We start from the raw sequence: 22,161 nt of genomic DNA, 5'->3' as shown, positions 1-22,161 counted from the left end.
TGTAGCATGCTGGTACATACATACTCCAGATGAGGTCTTATATATACCATGAATTTGGTTCATACTATCTTTCAATTTCTTCCACGAAAGTAGTTAAACGAATTGGATAAAATAAGAACAGGTAGCCAGGGCTGTGTTACAATCCTGTTTACTATGAATATTATCAGGCATTTCTTAGCTTGCATAATCAAATCTGCACAATTCATGTACAATGTAGAATGAATTTGTTTTTAGACCCAAACGAAACATTTTGCCTTTAACTTCAAACTCATTAAGTCACTTGCATACAAAACAAAGAAAATACAATATCAGTAGAAATTTCATGGTTTATTCATTCATTGAATAAATGACAACAAAATGAAGGATGATGAAAATAAAATTTGTGAATGAAAATAAAATCAACATATCATGTATCAGTAACTAAGGTACAATTTAGACTGACCATATTTTTCAGAGATTTTTTAACAAGAAAATGAACATTTCAGGTAACATATTAATTGATACACAACTAGTTATGAACACTAAAATTCATGTTCTAACGTTGCACAGTAGATGAATATGATAGATAGCTAGCGGTATGTGAAGAGATTTTTGTATACCACTAGCAGTATGTGAAGAGATTTTTGTATACCACAACCTGTGTATGATTGCGTGACACTACGGTGGCTACACTTTGTCACCTTCATCAGACAAATGATGGGTAAAGCATTTATGTATGTAATTTTAATAAATGGAGTCTTTTTGGCTTCAGTATAATCCAATGTATACTAAGGTTGTAAATAGTGTACAAGTCTATTCGGTCATGTTTTGTTTGAAGTGGGTTCATTTTTATTTCAAACATGTGTACAGAGTTATTTTTCTGATAAAAGTGACAAGGTGTAGTCACTGATAGGTCACATATTAATCCATGGTCGTGATACACAAAAATCTAATCACAAATACACTTACCAACCTTAAGAAAATGCTTCATCACAAGATGAGATTGAATTCAAACTGAATCATGATTTTAACATCATACATAATACAGGAGGTTGCCTAAAATGTAATATATAAAATGAGAAGGCACCCCTAAATATAAGGAATAGACTCTCCAGTACATTCAAAGAGCCATTCCACAGTGACATAATGGGTGTGAGGTTAAACCGACAATGGTGAAGACATATAATGAAGTGGTTTTGTATACTATATCCTAGACTGTATATTCTCCTTTTACCGTTGTAGCACTGATCCTTGCTTCCCTACACAGTACACTAGACATGTATGGTACTCAATACTAGCTTACACATCCTACTGTGGAAAGGCAGCAGGATCCTAGTCCTTTTATACAAGAACATTTTACTATAGGGATGGTACACAGTATCTAGAGTCCCCTATACGCATACTTAATACTAGTGAAGAGGAGCTTATTTACCCATTCTTATTTAACATGCAGATTTGTCAACTATACACATGTAATACTTTTACCATTTATTTATTAATACATAAATTATTGATGTACCAACCGTAATTACATTTCTTCAAATGCAATTTATATTGAGCATGTAAATTTGTTGATTCCATGAAGTAAAATGATCATACCAGACTTTAGAAAATCACTTAGATTTTATACCAATGTACAATCTCTCTTAGTCAATGACAAAGAAAGGTTTCAATTTCAAGCACTGGCATGAATTGATAATCATATAAATCAAAATAAATGTAAATTATATTTCTTTGGGAATGACAGTTTCAGTACTTTGGTGGTTTTATCTTGGAAGAAAATAAGTACATGTACATGCAATGGCTAAACTCCTGTACTATGACCTTTACCTCATCCTTGACTCTTCACAATGCACTATGAACTTTACCTCCTCCCTGATAGCTTCACAATGCACTGTGACCTTTACCTCCTCCCTGATAGCTTCACAATGCACTGTGACCTTTACCCCATCCTCGACTCCAATGCACTATGACCTTTACCTCCTTCTCAATTTACTGAGAGCTTGCCTATGCGAGACTGAAGCCTACATTTCCGATCAACAGAAACTTGAGATACTGTTCTATTGGTAATAGTATATACAGTGATTACACTTTCTGAGTATTTCAATCCTATTTCATATTTACAGTATCAAAATATCCTCCATTTTCAGATTAACACTTTGCTATTATTATAAAGAATTATAAAGGATTAATATTAGAAATGGCTCACAGGGTATAAATAGCTTCAATGTTTAGCTTGAACTGAGTTATTGATCCTCAAGTTCCACAGAGCATTTCAAACAATGTTGAGTACTGAATCTGAGTAAAAAAATTTGATATGATTAGCTACCAGCACTAACCACTAGTATCACATCTGTGACGTAAAGTGCCACTTCCCACTTCCTATACTGCAAACAATTATAGTAAGATTATATGATGTGACAGGTTAAATGTGCTTCTTACATGTTTTTCAAGCACTTTTCTGGCACATCTTATTTTCTTGCATCTTTTAGGTACATTTAAGTTTCATGCAATGAGCTCAAATCAAATCCAGCACTTAAGGGGGGGGGGTATGAATTAAGTTTTATGACAAATATATGAACATGTAGTTAATTATGCTGTTTTACGGTGTCATCATATGAACTTGGGACACTGTTCATTGACCAACTGCTCTTTAACAGTCCCTATGTGTAATTTGTCTATCCTTGCCAGTATTACAGTCTTTATGTAGTTTCACTATCCTGGCCAGTAATAATATAGTCACTCCAATAGAGTGTAGGACATACTTCACAGGGTTATCCCGCAGTTGCTAGGGAAAACATGAATCAATCTCACATATGCGATAAAGACAACTGGCACTTGCTACATGACATTGCTCACAATAATGTAACATCATTATTTTATGTTCAGTGACCATGCTGTGAATGATGACATCATCAATTTTGATGCACATTTCAAGGTGCATTATAGATGGCGCGATGAAAAACTTTCATAAAAGGTTACATTATCAAACATGGGTCTGTTCTGCGAACAAGGTTATCTCAACCCTCGTGTGAGAGTTTGCTTTGCCAGCACTCAGCAAGCCTAGTGCTGACTGGCCAAACTCTTACACAAGGGTTGAGATATCCCTGTCCACAGAACAGACCCATGTTAGATTCTACTATTCTATACCTTTATCTATTGTGACAACTTATATGCTAATTTATCTTGTAGTAAACTTTTTTATAAGTTAATCTTGTAACATAAAAAGTTATTGGAGTTCCTGATCAAATGGTCAATCCATAAAAACAGCTGGCTGAACTTTATTTGAGTTTGGTAAATGATCCTATACATATATACTATATGGTAATACACTGGATGAAGACTGATGATAATTTGACACTACACCAGGTTAGTATGTGTTAGGGTACCTAGTTATCCACCGAGTAAACTCAGGAATATTTGTAACCAATTAAAAAAATGGTAGTAGAGGGTCAAACATGTCACTGATGTGGTGACTTTCACACATAGATACAACTTATGATACACAACACCATTTGTAATAAACATGTAGTCATTTAAAAACATGTTACTCATAACAATGATACTTTAAATGCATAATAAAAACATGTTACATATAACAATGATACTTTAAATGCATATTACATATGTTATTATATATAACATGTAATTACATATAACACAAATGGTATTATACATCATATACCTGGTATATCACATTGTATTTTCTACCTGGTCATGTGAACATAACGAACACAGAGGTAAAATCTACAACAGGTGTCGCATATGATGCCACTTACTGCCATGTTATTTAATGTCACATTACTGATTATGTTGTTTTATTTTCCTATTAAGTTGGTCCTGTAAATTCCTGGGTATATGGTCCTTTTCCAGTTAATCAACATAGTACTCAAGTGTTTTAAACTTTTGATCAAGAAAACAGGATGTTGAAATCTAGAAATGCTAAATGAAAATTAAAACTATTCGACAAAAATAATGCAAATTACCAAAAAACCTGTACTAATGCATTACTTAATCTGAGAAAAGAAATAGAGAATTTAACAAGTCAATGAAGAGGATTACTACTTAAAATTTCCCTCCATAACAGGGAGACTTGAAGAACTTACAAAACATTGACTTGGTATAAAATCATAGTGTTATCATCAGGAAGTATTGTTTAATAACAAGACGAGTTTGTATGGGATTCAAATATGTCTTAAAAATTATACCTAGTTTTGCACTAAAAGTGGATTATTTTCATACAATAACATCTTTTAATGTAACAACAGCTTTATTATCACTTATTACTTTAATAAATGATACATGATAGAAATGAATTCCATCACAAAAGAAAGCCAATGACACAGTATGACCTACCAAGGTCTTGTCTCATCGTAACACGAGTTGTCTCCACTTTAGTTTGTGTACTTTAAATTGTGGACACATCAGAGTTGATTACATGGTTTGGTATCCTTGACAACACACTGTGATTGAAGACCAAATCCCCACACCCAGTACTAAACACGTACATACTATTATAGTACAACACACATTGGTACATTCTAAGTGTAAAGTAAAACATACTTGTTCCAGTACATATGTAACACTAAAACAATGACAATACTTTTTCTCGATGATAAAAAATACTGTCTCGCAGACAAAAAAATTCATTCCAAACAATAATATATTTTTCTCTCTCACCGACAGCCATTTCTCTCACCAATAACCCTAATCTCACTGATAACACTTACTCACAGATAACACTTACTCACAGATAACACTCCCTTACCGATAACACTCCCAGATAACATTTTATGTCAAACTGAAAACACATTCTCTCACTGATATTAACACTTTTTCAATGGTGATCTGTACCTGTTTGGTATGACCTGAGTTGACACCAGAGATTCCACTGATTATTTGTATATCATGTGGAGATGTTTGCCCTAATTTTGTAAAAGACACACATGGTATCACTGATAACAAACAGTACTACAAATCTGGTGCTTTGCCTGGACATCATATAAATCCTTCTACTGCCTTGATTACTTAAAACAGGTCAAAGGTCACTAACCATGCAATGACTGTTACAAACCTAAGTTGTGACCATGTGACATCAACTGTCATATGACCTTGCAGACAGGTCAAATGTTCTATATTTGGCACCGTAATCATATATGCACACAACCGTACAGATGAGTGACCCACACAAGTGCGTCCGAGTAAAAACCAACTGTAATACTAAACTATTTCTGTACATCATTTCTTGTCTAAGTGACTTGGTGCATCTGCAAACATGTATTTGAGTTTGAATGCTTCTGCTAAAAGTTCTCCGATTTCTTCGTTGTTCCAATGATGTGTTGGTAAATTTTGTAGAAACATGAGAATTCCCTACAAGACAAACATTAGATCATTAGTAGTCATTCAGACTTCATTGAATTTAATCCTGTAAAATTGTCTGTCACAGTGTGACTGGCTTTGTTATTTACGGTTCCTATCGTACAGGATACACTACTTTTGAAACTTGGCAGTTACAGATCTATACTTTCTTCTCTATACAGGCAGAAAATGTGTCGACTTCATACCCGGAAATCATGTCACTATTATAAATCATAAGACAAAACAACATACAGATATACGACTACTCCACACTTGAAAATCACATTTCTGTTGAATTTTTCTTTCTATACAGACAGACAAATATATTTTATACCTGAATATTCTACTGTTGAATTTTACTTCTATACTGAAAATACAACTTCACACCTGAAAATCCTTGTCATGTTGTATATATAGAGGTTACACAACGAGTGATTGAGTAAGTTATTTTTTTAAAGTTACAAAAGACACTAGCTTTAAATCACGAGTCGTGTGACCTGTTTCTACCACAATAATTTCGGCTTGAATCAAAGGGAAAGGTGGCCAAGTATAATTTCGCGTATGCAAATAAAGTGTCAATAACAATTGCAGCTTGGGCCAAAGTTCGAATTCTTGACCAATCAAAAGACCGGAAGGTCATATACCACTAGTGGTATATAACATATATTTATCCAACAGTCGGCACATTTATACAATGGCTTGAGAGTGGAATAACAAAGCGAATTGTGGTAGAAATACAGGCATACAATTACTCTGCAGCAGAACATCCTACTCCTGTTGAATTTTACTTTATAATGTACATACCTGAAAATCCCGTTCCCGTTGTATATCTTTAGAAAATCTCACTAGGAATGCTGCACACATGTAGAGATGAAAGTCAGCGAAACCATTGGGCTCACACTGTCAACAAATACAACAGTGTTGGCTTAGTAGGTACAGGCATATAGGGATGTTAAATGGGTACAGGCATATAGGGAAGTAATTCTATGAAACACTGGTGTCCTTACAAGAAGTTAAATGGGTACAGTTTGTTTGTTTTTGTTTAACGTCCTATTAACAGCCAGGGTCATTTAAGGACGTGCCAGGTTTTGGAGGTGGAGGAAAGCCGGAGTACCCGGAGCAAAACCACCGGCCTACGGTCAGTACCTGGCAACTGCCCCACGTAGGTTTCGAACTCGCAACCCAGTGGTGGAGGGCTAGTGTTAAAGTGTCGGTACACCTTAACCACTTGGCCACCGCGGCCCCTCTAAATGGGTACAGGCATATAGGGAAGTAATTCTATGAAACACTGGTGTTCTTACAAGAAGTTAAATGGGTACGTATATAAAGAGATGTTAAATGGACACAGGCAATATTCTATGAAACACTGGAGTCTAACATTTGAACCCATATTACCAACATTAATTAACCTGTATGATTTTAGAATAGCCCATGTGGATTTAAATCATCCTTTATTATCTGAAATGAACCTTTACAAAATTAACCTGAATGATTTTGAATAAACAGTATAAAGCTCTGGACTGATGAAACCTACCAGGTAAGTGTCCCATAGTCTGACTGTACATCTGAGTGGAATTTCACGCATCAGTAAATTGTTCATCCACCGGAAAGAAAACTGAAGGTATTCCACAGTCTGTTCCTCCAAATGTTTATGTAGGGGAACTATGGTAAAGGAGAAACTCTGATTAATAAATCATCACTACTGAGAGTACCTTTAAAATACAAGAGGCCCAATGGGCTGCTAGTCTCGAATTTAACAAATCAAATTAACTAGTGTAACAGGTGCATATCCTGATATTGATGAACTGAGTGACACAATGTATTGTTGATCTAGAAAACCAATGCAATATGAGAACCAAAATCACTAAATTAATGAAGTTTCACCACAGGGGTATATCAAGTTTTGTAAGATGAGTAATTTGTGTTTATATGGACCTATACTGAAGTATTCAAAGTTAACCAATCAGTAAGTTGATGTGAATTCTTAGAAATAACACCTTTCCAAAATATTGAAATGAAGGTGATTCTGAGCTACAGAATCGCAACATATGTAAGCCATTCTGTCAAACAGAATGTGTAATTGTTCCTACCATCTATTCTTTTCACAAGCTCTTTGAGGGCATTGACTTTCATTTGTATGCCCGGCTGTGCGAATGTATAGTTGTCTTGGATACCGTCCAGCAGACGGGACGTACACCAGTAACTGTCAGCCTCAATGATGCGTAGTGTTTCCTCTGGAAGTTCCTGTAGGTCACAGTTCTCAGACTCCACATCTAGGGTAAATAAGTTTACAGTGAATCTGGTGTTGATCAATCTCTTGCAGATATTTTTTTACGTGTATTTCATGATCCCATTTACAGTATGGACCTCTGTATTCCCTTACGGCAATCATTCAAAATGACCGATCTTTATATTGGCAATTTTGCCAATGGAAGACTGAAGAAGGGCATACCAGGAAATTCTAACTGTATTTTTCAAGTGATACTGAAAACAATTATCCATGTGCTCATTTATATTGTCATTTTTCATTCCAGCATAAAAATATTTTTTTCCCACTGACTTGTATTTCAATTTTCTTAATTTGACAGATAAGATAGACAGTTTTTAATATATTTTCCTCACCATTCTCAATATATTCCGACAGGAAAACCACAAAGAATGGCGTAACGAGATCATTGATTCCCTGGACGTATCCACTGGCAGGGTGACGAATCGCCCATATATACAAAATCCTTTCAAAAATCTACACAAAACAAGCATTCAATTACAAAAGACATGTCATACAAGGTATTTAAATAGCATCATTAACATTACTGTGTAAATTATCAAAAATATCTACTTTTGCAATAAAGGCATTTCTTTACCCTCTCTAAATATACTCTAACATTTAAAGATATATTTTTTTTATATAGCCATATTGGTAGTTTTAAAGGCAACAGAACTTCCACAGGCTAGTATTTTAATCTAACCATGAAACTTGTTATTTTTCATATTTGATTTCTCAACCATTTCACTTCAAACAAGTTAACATGCATAGTAAATAAATGAACAAATCTCTTTGACATCATTTCAAGCTCAAATAATAGTGAAATAGTGAAAATCTGGCAGAACATGTAAAGTTACACAGCTAATAAGAAACACCATCAATCCAGTTACATCCCAGACTACATGCAACCCTTCACAGCGGCAACACAAAACACACATCAATGGCATGCTTCATTCATCAAAACAAGCCGTTATCTTTTGTATATTATGTTTTCTATTTTTTCTTATGAGCATGAGTTGTTTGTAAGCTTTAATATCTAAAGATTAATTTATACATATTGTATATTCATTGCTCATTTGTAGAACAATGTGAGCATACACATCTTGGCTTTAAATAAACACTTGAATTATAGTTGAAAATCAATCATCATTTATTTACACTAATTTGCACATGTCGAATATCAGTGTCGATAAAGAGTGTCATATCGGTGACCGGTTAACAAGGTCTGCTTTACAGTTAAGTCATTAATCTGTACATATGTATCAGTATTCTTATACCTTAATAAAATATTCAACATAAGGATCAAAATAGAATTAAGGACAGGGAATGTTTATAAAACATACTCTTTAAATATTTATGGATATTGAGATGCTGGTAATTGCAAAGTCTAACAAAAAATATCTACACTAAACATCTTAATGAAAACCTCAGGCTGTACCTAGATATGAAGTTTCAGGCTGTACCTAGATATGAAGTTTCAGGCTGTACCTAGATATGAAGTTTCAGGCTGTACCTAGATATGAAGTTTCAGGCTGTACCTAGATATGAAGTTTCAGGCTGTACCTAGATATGAAGTTTCAGGCTGTACCTAGATATGAAGTTTCAGTAAGTTCTACGTCCAACATGGACAGTAACGGAGCCAAGTCCAAAGTCTGACAGATAATATTGTACACAGCAATGTACTTATAGACTCAATGAAAAGGTGAACACTTATTATAATAACTGATCATTCAATTGGCAATAAGATGTCTGCAGAATGAGATTGTATTAGTAACTTAGGCCTCTCACACAGATATGTTAATACAACCTCCAGTCTGATCTGTAAAGTTCCACATGCGATCATTTCCAGTCTCCAACTACAGTTATTAGTGTTATTATTTACAATCTAATGATGGGATTAAGATGTATGGGAGTTCTAATGATGGGATTAAGATGTACGGGAGTTCTAAAGCTGAAAGGATATGTCCAAGCAGCTGGAGAATTAATTGCAAGAATCATCTTCATCTCCAATTAATTTAGAATGCATACAATCTTCAATAACATATCCTGATGCCAACCAGATTGCATGGCTGCATACTTACTTCTTGAACAACCTTTTGTTGAAACAAGTGAGCAAGTGATGTCATTCTTGGAATATCTTTAAGAATCTGTAAAACAAGCATGGAATTTCATAATGGTATCATATTAGTCATGATGTTGTTATAAGTGTTTGTACCAACTAGCCAAAGATGGGGACAAACTCAAGCATCAGCTAAACCAAGATTAGCTGTCACATCTAAAGCACCGACCCAGATATAAACGCTGAAGTAATAAGCCTCTATGTGACTCGTACATTTGCAATGAAAAAAAAAACCCAAAGATATCAACAAAAGCCATCAGGAACTTGTTCAGTGAAAATTGCACAAGTTGACACATTACAACACATTACATCTTTTTAAAGTGACTTTGATATCAGAGTTTTTATTTGTGTTGTTGTGATTAATGGTGATAAATAGATTTTTACATTATTATCAGTTAACCATGCAAATAACACTGAACAAAATCCCCGTCAGGTAATATAATGTAGTACTATAGCAGGTATGGTGAGCTAGCTATACATGTGTCACAACGATGATTCTGTACACCATGCAGAGAGTAGTAAGTTTGCTTCATCAACCATACAAAGGTACCAATCACATAAACCTGTTTAGTCGTTAATAACGTCTGATAACCCACTGTCACAAAAAGTCACAAAAAGGCCCGTACAAATCTTTAAGATCATTTTGACATTTATGTATTTGACCCTTTTGACATTTATGTATTTGACCCTTTTGACATTTAAAGTGTTTTCAGCCCCTGGTATAGTTTGACAAAGCAAACAAACACAGACAATTTGACAACATCCAACAGTGACGACGATGAGGCGTGGGTACTTTCTACCAGACAAGGGTAGCCTACTCACTTCCTGAACTATTTTTTGTTGAAATAAGGGAATTAATGGACTCATTCTTGGTATATCTATGTGAATCTGAAAGCAAGAAGTGGTAATAACATACATGAATGTGTCAATACTTTGAAATTACAACATCCCGTCATTGCTGAACATTCAGGGTAGCTTTGTTTGATGTGCGATCTGACAGAACAGTACAGAGATAAACAGGAAGTTTTAAGGCCCCACTGATAGTTCAGGATATTTCAATAGTAAAAAGCATGGAAAGATCTTGTTTTCAGAATGAAAATTCTTCTGAACTTTCCATTAGCAACAGCTTGCAGAGATAAACAGAAAGTTTTAAGGTTGAGCCCCACAGATATTTTGGATAATTTCCTATTGGAAAGCATGGAAATTATAAGAGATTATTTTTTCCAGAATAAAAATAAAAATACACTGGTATTGTTTTGTTCTGCATTATATTGGATTTGTTTAATCATTTGTGACGGTGTAAAGGTACAGAAGTAGTGTTAGTACTGGTCATAACTCATCAACATCCTAGTAGGCATCCAAAGCAATACACTCATATAATAATGATATACAGATCAATACACTCATATAATAATGATATACAGATTAAGGCTGAATCCATTGTTATATACTCTGCTGGATTTAAACATTAAATACAAAAAAAACATTTAAAACTAATACAGGTTTACTCTTTGACAGGTGATTATGTAAATAAAGCAGTTTGGGTTATTTACCGAGTACCTACAATCTGCTCTAATGATTAGTTAGCAAACTAGTGATAGAATAATGTATAAACCACATACAAAGGCGTGAAATGGAAAGTGTGCTCTACAAGTGAAGATGATTAAGGGGAGATAACCGATAACCAGCAATGGAGGACAAACTATTAATACAGTGGAAACAGGAACACCAAGAAAGAGTAACTGTGTGATAATAGAACAACACTATCAAACAGTCTGAATGTCAAAAGGTTATAACAAGAGCTGATGAACAGTGGTCATTTTGTACAGAGAACAATGAACAAGACTCTCTTCTATAATACACTTCGCAAAGTTTAAACAAATGATATGGTAACTGTCTACAATATAACTCATAAAGTTTACAATATACCTCCCGAAGCTTTAACAAATTTCTTGTACTTTAACTTCCAGTTAAATTAGATAAATGTAAATGACAAGTAATGTTTGTTTTTTTCCCTTCCTGTAGATATGTACACAGTACAAAAAATTTTCAATGATACAGTTCACCATAATATTGAGTCAAATTGCATCACTGCTTATTGTTACCTGGTATGAAAATAGCTGATGTTAGAAATAACATACACAAACCACTTCTCATTAAATATAAAAACATTTCTTTCTTTTCATCTTCCTTGTCTTCATTACAAGATCTTTTTTTGAAACTTCCATGAATGAAAAAGTCTCAAAATATTTTAAAGTGTTACTCAAATAATTTTTGACAGAGGATCATTTTCAAGTCTTTTTTTTTTATTATTTTATTTGTTAGAGAATTTTGACAGCACAGAATATTCCAGAACTACTTACAGCACCCAGTCCTAGCCCCTGTAATGACACAAACAAGGCTACATCACATCCCGGGTAGAAATTAGTACATCCCTAACGACATACAGGTATACCCATCCTGTTTAACATCCCTAACGACATACTGGTATACCAATCCTGTTTAACATCCCTAACGACATACTGGTATACCAATCCTGTTTAACATCCCTAACGACATACTGGTATACCAATCCTGTTTAACATCCCTAACGACATACTGGTATACCAATCCTGTTTAACATCCCTAACGACATACTGGTATACCAATCCTGTTTAACATCCCTAACGACATACTGGTATACCAATCCTGTTTAACATACCTAACAACATACTGGTATACCCATCCTGTTTAACATCCCTAACGACATACTGGTATACCCATCCTGTTTAACATCCCTAACGACAAACTGGTATACCAATCCTGTTTAACATCCCTAACGACATACTGGTATACCAATCCTGTTTAACATCCCTAACATACTGGTATACCCATCCTGTTTAACATCCCTAACATACTGGTATACCCATCCTGTTTAACATCCCTAACATAATGGTATACCAATCCTGTTTAACATCCCTAACATACTGGTATACCAATCCTGTTTAACATCCCTAACATACTGGTATACCAATCCTGTTTAACATCCCTAACATACTGGTATACCAATCCTGTTTAACATCCCTAACATACTGGTATACCCATCCTGTTTAACATCCCTAACATACTGGTATACCCATCCTGTTTAACATCCCTAACATACTGGTATACCCATCCTGTTTAACATCCCTAACAACATACTGGTATACCCATCCTGTTTAACATCCCTAACATACTGGTATACCCATCCTGTTTAACATCCCTAACATAATGGTATACCCATCCTGTTTAACATCCCTAACATAATGGTATACCCATCCTGTTTAACATCCATAACATACTGGTAATTTCTATATGGAAGCATTTCTTGGATTTAGGAAAAATCAGAGTTAAGAAACACCCAAAATTCTGTAATGCCTTCATATGAAAAAGTTTAAGTTTACCTATTTAACTTAATTTCCTAAGTTCAGGAATTTTAATGAAAGTGGTCACCATAAATCAAATGACAGATTTTGACCTATCAGAAGAATCAGTTTAGAGAAAGGTGGATGAGAATAAAACTGATGCAAAACATGACCACAAAACTAGGAGAGATTAAAACTGGATTCTTCAAACATGAATCACTTTAGCATTAAGAAAAAGTAAGTCTATGACCAACAGAAACATATACAAGATCATTAACCAAATCAAATACTTCTAAAACACTGGAGTGAAGGAGGATCTAATCCCTTGGGACAATTGACACTTGTAAAGGTTTTGATGATAAGAACTGTAATGATGTGTCAGAATAGGGAGACATGAGGAAACAGGAAAACTGGTTACAACAGTCCAGTGTAAGGATATTACCACCTGTTTTACTACAAAGACTCCATTGTATGTTCATTGTGCTACTGAAAAGTATTTTTTTGCTAACAGAAATGTACATATGTGCATAATGTGTATGTTCCGATACAAACAACAAGAAAGTTTTAGTTTCTATATAGATATCACACACATTAGTTTGACATATTTTGTGACACTGGACACGCTTTCAAAATATTCAAGTTAAAAGATATTTTACGAGATGGCAAAAAGTTAATATAATAAGTATACAGTATACTGTATATTGGTAGTTAAAAAAAATAAATATTCATACATCGTCCAAGACATTTTTACCTTTACATTTAACACAAAATCAAAAGCTTCCATGAAATAATATAAACACTATTGCATAGTTAATTTCTGAACTGAACATAAAACTGTCACATGTGTCCTTCTCATTACAAGATATAATCAATTTCAAAGACTTAGATAATAAGGTCTCTCACTGATTGTGAGTCACCCATTGATTGTGAGTCACCCATCGATCGTGAGTCACCCATCGATCATGAATCACCCATCGATTGTGAGCCACCAATTGATTGTGAGTCACCCATTGATAATGAGTCACCCATCGATCATGAGTCACCCATCAATTGCGAGTCACCAATTGATTGTGAGTCACCCATCGATCGTGACTCACCCATCGATCATGAGTCACCCATCAATTGCGAGTCACCAATTGATTGTGAGTCACCCATCGATTGTGAGACACCAATTGATCCTGAGTCACCCATTGATTGTGAGACACCAATTGATCGTGACTCACCCATCGATCATGAGTCACCCATCGATTGTGAGCCACCAATTGATTGTGAGTCACCCATTGATAGTGAGTCACCCATCGATCGTGACTCACCCATCGATCGTGACTCACCCATCGATCGTGAGTCACCCATCGATCGCGAGTCACCCATCGATCGTGAGTCACCCATCGATCGTAAATCACCCATTGACCTGAGGTTACAGACACTGTCGCCTGATAATGGTCCCTTACTTGTCTAAAAGTCTCCTGATGCATCTCTTGGTGTCTCGTGTCATAGTATTGTTCTATAAAGCCAAAGTACTCGTTCCTCTTCCTTAGTAGAGTAGGTTCTCGTCGGTCCAGACTAGCTGGAAGGTAACCCTGTACAAACATAACATGGTCATATTGTCTTCAATAATGGTATCAAATGTGCTGAATTCATACTTTTTACTAAAGCAGAAAGGCAGAGGTCCATTGAGCAAAGAAAATGAGGAATACCAAATTACTTTATATTTCTCTCTTGGTATAATTTTAACATTTTCAAAAGGAACTCAGCAACACATACACTGTGGTCTCACAATCAATGACATTTAGATAACGATTTTATCATCAAAATGTTACACTACATACGGAGAGGATTTTCCAGGCAGTAGGACGGACAGCTTTGGGAATCCCTGACCAGCTGAGTTTTCTGAGTTCATCTGTAACAAAAATTGATTCTCATTGTTTCAATGAATCCTTATTGTATGCGATATACACTATCAACATTACAGTAAATCCTTATACACTATCAACATTACAGTAAATCCTTATACACTATCAACATTACAGTAAATCCTTATACACTATCAACATTACAGTATATCCTTATACACTATCAACATTACAGTAAATCCTTATGCACTATCAACATTACAGTAAATCCTTATACACTATCAACATTACAGTAAATACTTATACACTATCAACATTACAGTAAATCCTTATACACTATCAACATTACAGTATATCCTTATACACTATCAACATTACAGTAAATCCTTATACACTATCAACATTACAGTAAATCCTTATACACTATCAACATTACAGTAAATCCTTATACACTATCAACATTACAGTAAATCCTTATACACTATCAACATTACAGGTAAATCCTTATACACTATCAACATTACAGTAAATCCTTATACACTATCAACATTACAGTAAATCCTTACTAAGTGTTGCGAAATAGACTCCCAACATTACAATAAATCCTACTTTTTGAAATACCTTTTCTACCATAATAGGTGGATGATCATTACAACTGTTGAATAACATTAAAGTTTATACCACATGTGGAATAAACTCTAAATGTGTTTTGATTGGTTGACACAGTGAACTTTGACTCTGCCTTTTTTTTAATTACATGGTTCAATATGATTTGATTGGCTTACACTCGAAGGCCGCTTCATGATGTCTCAGAAATGATATTGTAACTTTTACATATTAATTAGCAGCATTTCAATTTAGGTCATAGCCTTACACCACACCTGATATTGTGAAAAGAACACATGTTGACACAAAATAGGCCAATTCAACATCAGAATAGCTTTTTGATTGTGGTAGTAACAGATCACACATGATGTTGTATATGGTATGTCTTTCACTCTCATTATTTTTTTTTCAAAAGTTACAAAAAAACGCTTGTTAAAGTTAACTATCTCTAGTGAAAGAAATACCACACACAACGACCTCTCATTGTGTAACCTCTATATAAAGAATAATATCAATTTTTAGATACATTTACTACAAAACTAAATCCTAAAATTAACAACTCTGATACATTGGGGTATACCTAAGTCTGTGTTCTGTGCAGCCATGGCACTCTTGAACTTTTCCAGTTTGATGACTTGGCGGTCTGGCACTTTTTTCTGTGTTGGTCTGATGGCTGTTGTTTTGGGAGCCTGCCATCCAGTGTTCAGCCTCATTCCCACTCCAGGACCAGCTCCTTGTGAGGAAGTGGCTGATGGGATAGCAGTCACATGACCTGGTAAATGATACATTGATAATAGAGAGTATGCAAAACAAAAAACATAAACAATAATAAAAAAAAATCAGTATACAATGTATAGTACTTTCTCAATTTGCCACCAGTTTAACCATCAACCGGGACACAAAATTCAATATTTGAATTAAAGGGCCACAACTCTCATTTCATACCTGCTTTCAGAATACAACTTTCTCAAGAAGTAATAACATGACATATCTGACAACTGCATATTGCAAAGTATCCCAAAATTAATGTGTTCCAACAATGAATAGTGACCCCATTAATTTCTCTGGTCCTGGCATAAACTTGTCATTTTCTTATAGAGCAGTAATTAAATCTCAGACAATAATAACTCAAAAAACCTGAACGTGAAATCAAATGTTGGCCCGGATAGTAAAAACCCACTTAATAAGTTCCACTTCTCTGTCTTGTGCACTGATACCTAAGTGTTGTAATATTGTTTGTTTATTTGATATGTTACATTTATCTCACATAATGAATAAATTGTTTAATTAATTAGATAATGTCCATTTTCTCATTTTTATTGACTTTTAGAATTTGGAACTGCGTTGGCAAATAAATGACTCAAACTCCTAGATTTTTTGTTGGTAAAAATCTAAAATACATCAAACACTGAAAGTCACACAACTCAAATACTTGGAAAACTCTTTTTTTTACGATCCTGAAGATTATGAGTTAATGAAGTTCAACTGTGTTTCAGAATCTGACACTCCCCCATTAAAAAGGTACCAGAAGTATTATGCCATAGGATATATATGCCCCAAACAGGGACACTGACTGATCGACAGAGTGCAAGCCTATAGTCCCTCTGTCAGTGCTGATGACAATGAACACAGTTATCACTGTAAGTTAAGGACGTAAAAAGCAGGAGTTCTAAACCTAAAATCTTTTGTCTTGGGTCTGGTACCAAATATTAATTACACTGTTAAGGTTCCTATTTTCCAGGGATTTTATCTTTGTATGAACAAATTGAAAATTAATCAGTTGCAATTTCCTAGAAAAGTGTGTTCTTTTAGCTTTAAAACTTTGGCAAAACTGCATAATAGAATCAGAAATAGTAAGAAATTATTTATTTCACATAATGTTCCATTTACCAGCATTAAATAATTGATGAAGCTTACTTTGTTTGCTGTCGTTCTGGGCGTTTATTTGCTTACTGTGGTTGTCTATGACAGCCTCTGCAGTTTTGCGGACATCACGGAGAGACATCTGGATATTGGCCATGACGAGTAAATCATCGTCTCCATCATCCCAAGCATCTGACGTCTTGTTTTCAAAGTCATGGAATGCATCTTTTTTGTTACTCTTTAGCTTGCCATTATCATCTCTCTTACTGAAATTAAAATGTTTACATAGAACTCCTCATCATAAGACTACTGTTTTATTAACATTATCGTGGTTGATTCTGAAGAGCTAAGATTAGGTTATAACTATATTAGTGTACGCTTATGTTATTGAAGGATATTTGTAGTATTAATGATCAATACGGCATCTGAACTCCTATCTCAAGTTAATTACTGCTTTGTGTATAAAACACTCAATGTCAACATTAAATCTTATTAAATCAATATTCCTAGATCTCAGCTGTTGCACCTATTAAGTATATATAAAAATCTATACGTGTACATGTTTGATGTAGAAACTTGATGCCCATAGAAAGATTATATTAGTGAAACTTTATAATGAAATAACTGCAACAGCAGGTTTACAATGCCTGTAATATTTACTTTTTCTTTTATCTGATTCTCAACAAGCACTTAAAAGTATTTCCCTTCATCTTGACTTAGAAGCCATCTGATTCTTGCTTAAGCATCAAGCAAAGGAGAAAAATTCCGAAATAAAAAAAAAAATGATAATGTAAGTTCTCAGATCAGCACTGAAAATATTACTGATATACACCTAGGTATCACCATCATCAGATATACACCTAGGTAACACCATCATCAGATATACACCTAGGTTACACCATCATCAGATATACACCTAGGTAACACCATCATCAGATATACACCTAGGTATCACCATCATCAGATATACACCTAGGTATCACCATCATCAGATATACACCTAGGTAACACCATCATCAGATATACACCTAGGTATCACCATCATCAGATATACACCTAGGTAACACCATCATCAGATATACACCTAGGTTACACCATCATCAGATATACACCTAGGTAACACCATCATCAGATATACACCTAGGTATCACCATCATCAGATATACACCTAGGTTTCACCATCATCAGATATACACCTAGGTTTCACCATCATCAGATATACACCTAGGTTTCACCATCATCAGATATACACCAAGGTATCACCATCATCAGATATACACCTAGGTAACACCATCATCAGATATACACCTAGGTATCACCATCATCAGATATACACCAAGGTAACACTGTCATCACTCAGATATACACCTAGGTATCACCATCATCAGATATACACCTAGGTAACACTGTCATCACTCAGATATACACCTAGGTATCACCATCATCAGATATATACCTAGGTATCACCATCATCAGATATACACCTAGGTTACACCATCATCAGATATACACCTAGGTTACACCATCATCAGATATACACCTAGGTATCACCATCATCAGATATATACCTAGGTATCACCATCATCAGATATACACCTAGGTATCACCATCATCAGATATACACCTAGGTATCACCATCATCAGAAATACACTCATTATCACCATCATCAGATAAATGTTTCTACAAAGAGTGGTTTAATACACCTCGGTACTAGAACTTGAAATGAGATCTAAAGGGCATCAGATCCTTCAATTACAAAACCTTCCATGCATTTGGTCTAGACATGATCTATGCTAAATTACATTTAAAAATTTGTTGTAATTTTAAAGTAGTAGTCTTTAAAATTCATCCTGCAAAACTTTATCAGGTTGTAGCCCATAGCTCCAAAAGAAGAACGCCCTCATTTTAAATGAAGGGTATGTAATTTTATGCTAGGTGGAATCCTTTGCCGTAATAAGCAAATTCCACACAAATTTAATCAAAATAAAATTAACCGTTTGGGAATGTGTGTTTCTATACAAAGTATGAGTGTAGAAGGATGCATTATATTACACTGTTATTAATGTTAGAGTAGTACCATCTTATAACATAATTATAAGCCAATTTTTACTTTATGTCTGGAAACAAAAAATTACTTCTTAAGACTATGCCAGATAGGTAAAGAAATATAAGACTAACCAAAGGTTCATATACTGTGTGTTCATAATAGGAAACTATACCTGCTGGTATGCTGTTAGTCAAAAAATAATTATGACATCCAACTTACCTCCATCATCGGAGGCTATTCTAGTATCAATGTAAGCTGTATTAAAATTATACAAGTCACTATGTGAAAAGTTATAATTCTCCTTAAAGCCTTCACGAAATGGGAAAATAATCTATATTGATATACAGTTAATTTTTTTTACATATAAGCTGCAAATAGAAACATTAAATGACAACAGGACTGTGATAAAAATATACACCTGTTACAATTTCATTAAAAGTAGTAAGAAAATTTAATTCACCTTTTACTAGGAAGTGCTGATTGTTGCATAGGTGGGTGTTGTGCTCCATAAACTGGCTTGATGCTGAAAAACAAACACTTATACAAGTGCTTCATAGTCAAGGTCATCATAAAATATCAATCCAAGGTTTTTGCAAATTTTGATGAATCTGTTTTTTCTCTAACACTTTAACACCAGATTTTCAATAGTTCAAAGAAAATGCTCTAAATTTCCTCTTAGAATTATCTCTGCAACTCACTTTAAGACCAGCTTTTCAATATTTCAAAGAAAATGCTCTAAATTTCCTCTTAGAATTATCTCTGCAACTCTATCAGGTAATATGCCAGTGAATCCATTTGACAGGACTCTCACAAGGAAGTGAAATACATGTTACAATTGTTGATGTGTATATGATGTAATGGTATTGGTCACTGTTGTAGTGGTCTTGACCACTATTGTCAAGAATGTCCCCTAAGGCTACTGGAACCAGGCAACACAGTCCATCCCAGTCTATACCTGATAGGTACATCTACCTGAGGCTAGGTGTTATCAGCTGGTACACCTCAGGTAAAGTCATAAGTACTGATGATCACTGAATCTCTATCTCTGTTATCTAAATAACCATCACAAATAATATGTAATACCAGTATATCACAGAGGAAAAATCAAACTTTCTGTCCTAACAGTAAGGTGTCATGAAATTTCCAACAAAAAACTGGATTTTTTTTCTATAACATTTTAATAAATACTAACAGGTCTTTGATGTATTTTTTTTCCTACTGTTAAATGAATATTTTTTTTATAAAGCTGTATCCTCACTTATATACTATAACAGTATTAACACATCAAAAAATCATCATTCTACTGACTTTTAAGCATTTTTTTTTTAAATTTCATATATATGTCCTCTGCAGGCCAGGTCAGCTCTATTTTGTATTTTGACATAGCAAGGAATTCTCACTCTCACTCCTATATACAGTATATTAATGCAGATAGATCTGCCTTTCTAGGAATGAAGTATATTGTATCACTCGTGAACTCCATAAATTGACTGACTTTTTCACCAACCCATCACTATGGATTATAAGATACAATTAATATGATACCATAGGTAAACCAACTATATGTATTTAGCAATCTCTTTAACAAATTATCTATTATGACAAATTTTATATAATGTACATATTTTATGTCACATGAGTGTGCAAATTTTCACCTGTAACTCATTGTAAAATCAAAGACACCAAAATACACCAATAGGTTCTGACCATGCATTCCCTCTGACGTTGACCTTATTATGCGGTATCACATAAGGAATCGAAGAATCGAACTTGATTGCAAGCTTCCAGTTGTTTTTCCAAAAAAATGTAAGCAAAAAATGTTCATTAAGTTGCAAAGTAAACAATGCCAATGGCACCAACTTCGTTAACTAATGCACTGGTGGTATATGAACATGATGGGCGTATTTAGGGTATGGTAATTTGTCCTTCACCGGCTCTCAAGTTTTATTGGTGATCATCTCTTGTAAATGCATTGACACTGACAGGAGTTGCTGTACAATTAATTTACCTCCCTGGGAAACTTGTCCCCTTTTTCCAAAACCCCGGTTTGCTTCCCTCCTTAGCAGATGAACTGCCCGGACGAGACATGCCTGTGTAGATCTTCGATCTTGGATCTCGGGAGCATAATACAACTATTATTGCGTGTCTATATCATTTTCAGGGGATGAGCTGGAACTTCAGTGTTGACAATATGGCGAAAATTGTGACGTGCACTTCCGATACGCAGACTTCCTACTCTATTCTGGGTCACCTGAACTTTTGAGGGTACGTTTCAAAAGCAAATATTTTATATTAAGGATGAATGTGCGCTGATAATTTTAATGTGGCTTATTTCGTAGATTATGGCATTATTCAGGTTGTACTGCCACAACAAAAACAGGATACCTTAAAATTAATACAGGACCCTATATATTTGTATGTATATCTTGTTCTAGCAGACACAGAGGTGTTGTACTAACTGGCCTTTCTTCGTCTCTGCTTCCTGAAGTTCAGCAGTTTGAATAGCCATATAGTCCAATAAAGGTACTACACCGTGTAATCGTGTCCATGCACTAGTGGTTATCTAAACCCTACCAGGAAGATTTTCGACCCACATTTGGCTGTCAAGCTTCAGCACTGATTGGGAGGAACTAAGGGAAATAACTCTGATATATCAAAATGGTTTGGTTTGTTTGTTTTTGTTTAA

General features: G+C 34.6%; 1 protein-coding gene across 3 annotated transcripts; it reads right to left on the bottom strand.

The window, feature by feature from the left end:
• Positions 1 to 306: 306 nt before the first annotated feature.
• Positions 307 to 21,696, bottom strand: LOC117331819 (TBC1 domain family member 22B-like). 3 transcript variants are annotated; one of them, XM_033890735.1, is made up of 13 exons: positions 21,484 to 21,696; positions 19,936 to 19,998; positions 17,482 to 17,693; positions 16,145 to 16,336; positions 14,935 to 15,005; positions 14,557 to 14,685; positions 12,086 to 12,103; positions 9,685 to 9,750; positions 7,960 to 8,080; positions 7,428 to 7,610; positions 6,872 to 6,999; positions 6,142 to 6,237; positions 307 to 5,349 (listed from the first exon to the last, which is right to left on the bottom strand). In XM_033890735.1, exons 1-13 carry the CDS (start codon positions 21,561 to 21,563, stop codon positions 5,218 to 5,220), a joined length of 1,491 nt encoding a protein of 496 aa, XP_033746626.1. In that variant the 5' UTR covers positions 21,564 to 21,696; the 3' UTR covers positions 307 to 5,217. The 3 variants fall into 3 exon arrangements, with proteins under 3 accessions (XP_033746626.1, XP_033746628.1, XP_033746627.1); XM_033890737.1 differs by lacking the exons at positions 9,685 to 9,750; positions 12,086 to 12,103 and adding an exon at positions 10,545 to 10,610; XM_033890736.1 differs by lacking the exon at positions 12,086 to 12,103.
• Positions 21,697 to 22,161: the final 465 nt, after the last annotated feature.

Source organism: Pecten maximus, chromosome 7, assembly GCF_902652985.1.
Source record: "Pecten maximus chromosome 7, xPecMax1.1, whole genome shotgun sequence".
NCBI lineage: Eukaryota > Metazoa > Mollusca > Bivalvia > Pectinida > Pectinidae > Pecten > Pecten maximus.
This window is presented reverse-complemented; position numbering and strand designations above follow the sequence as displayed.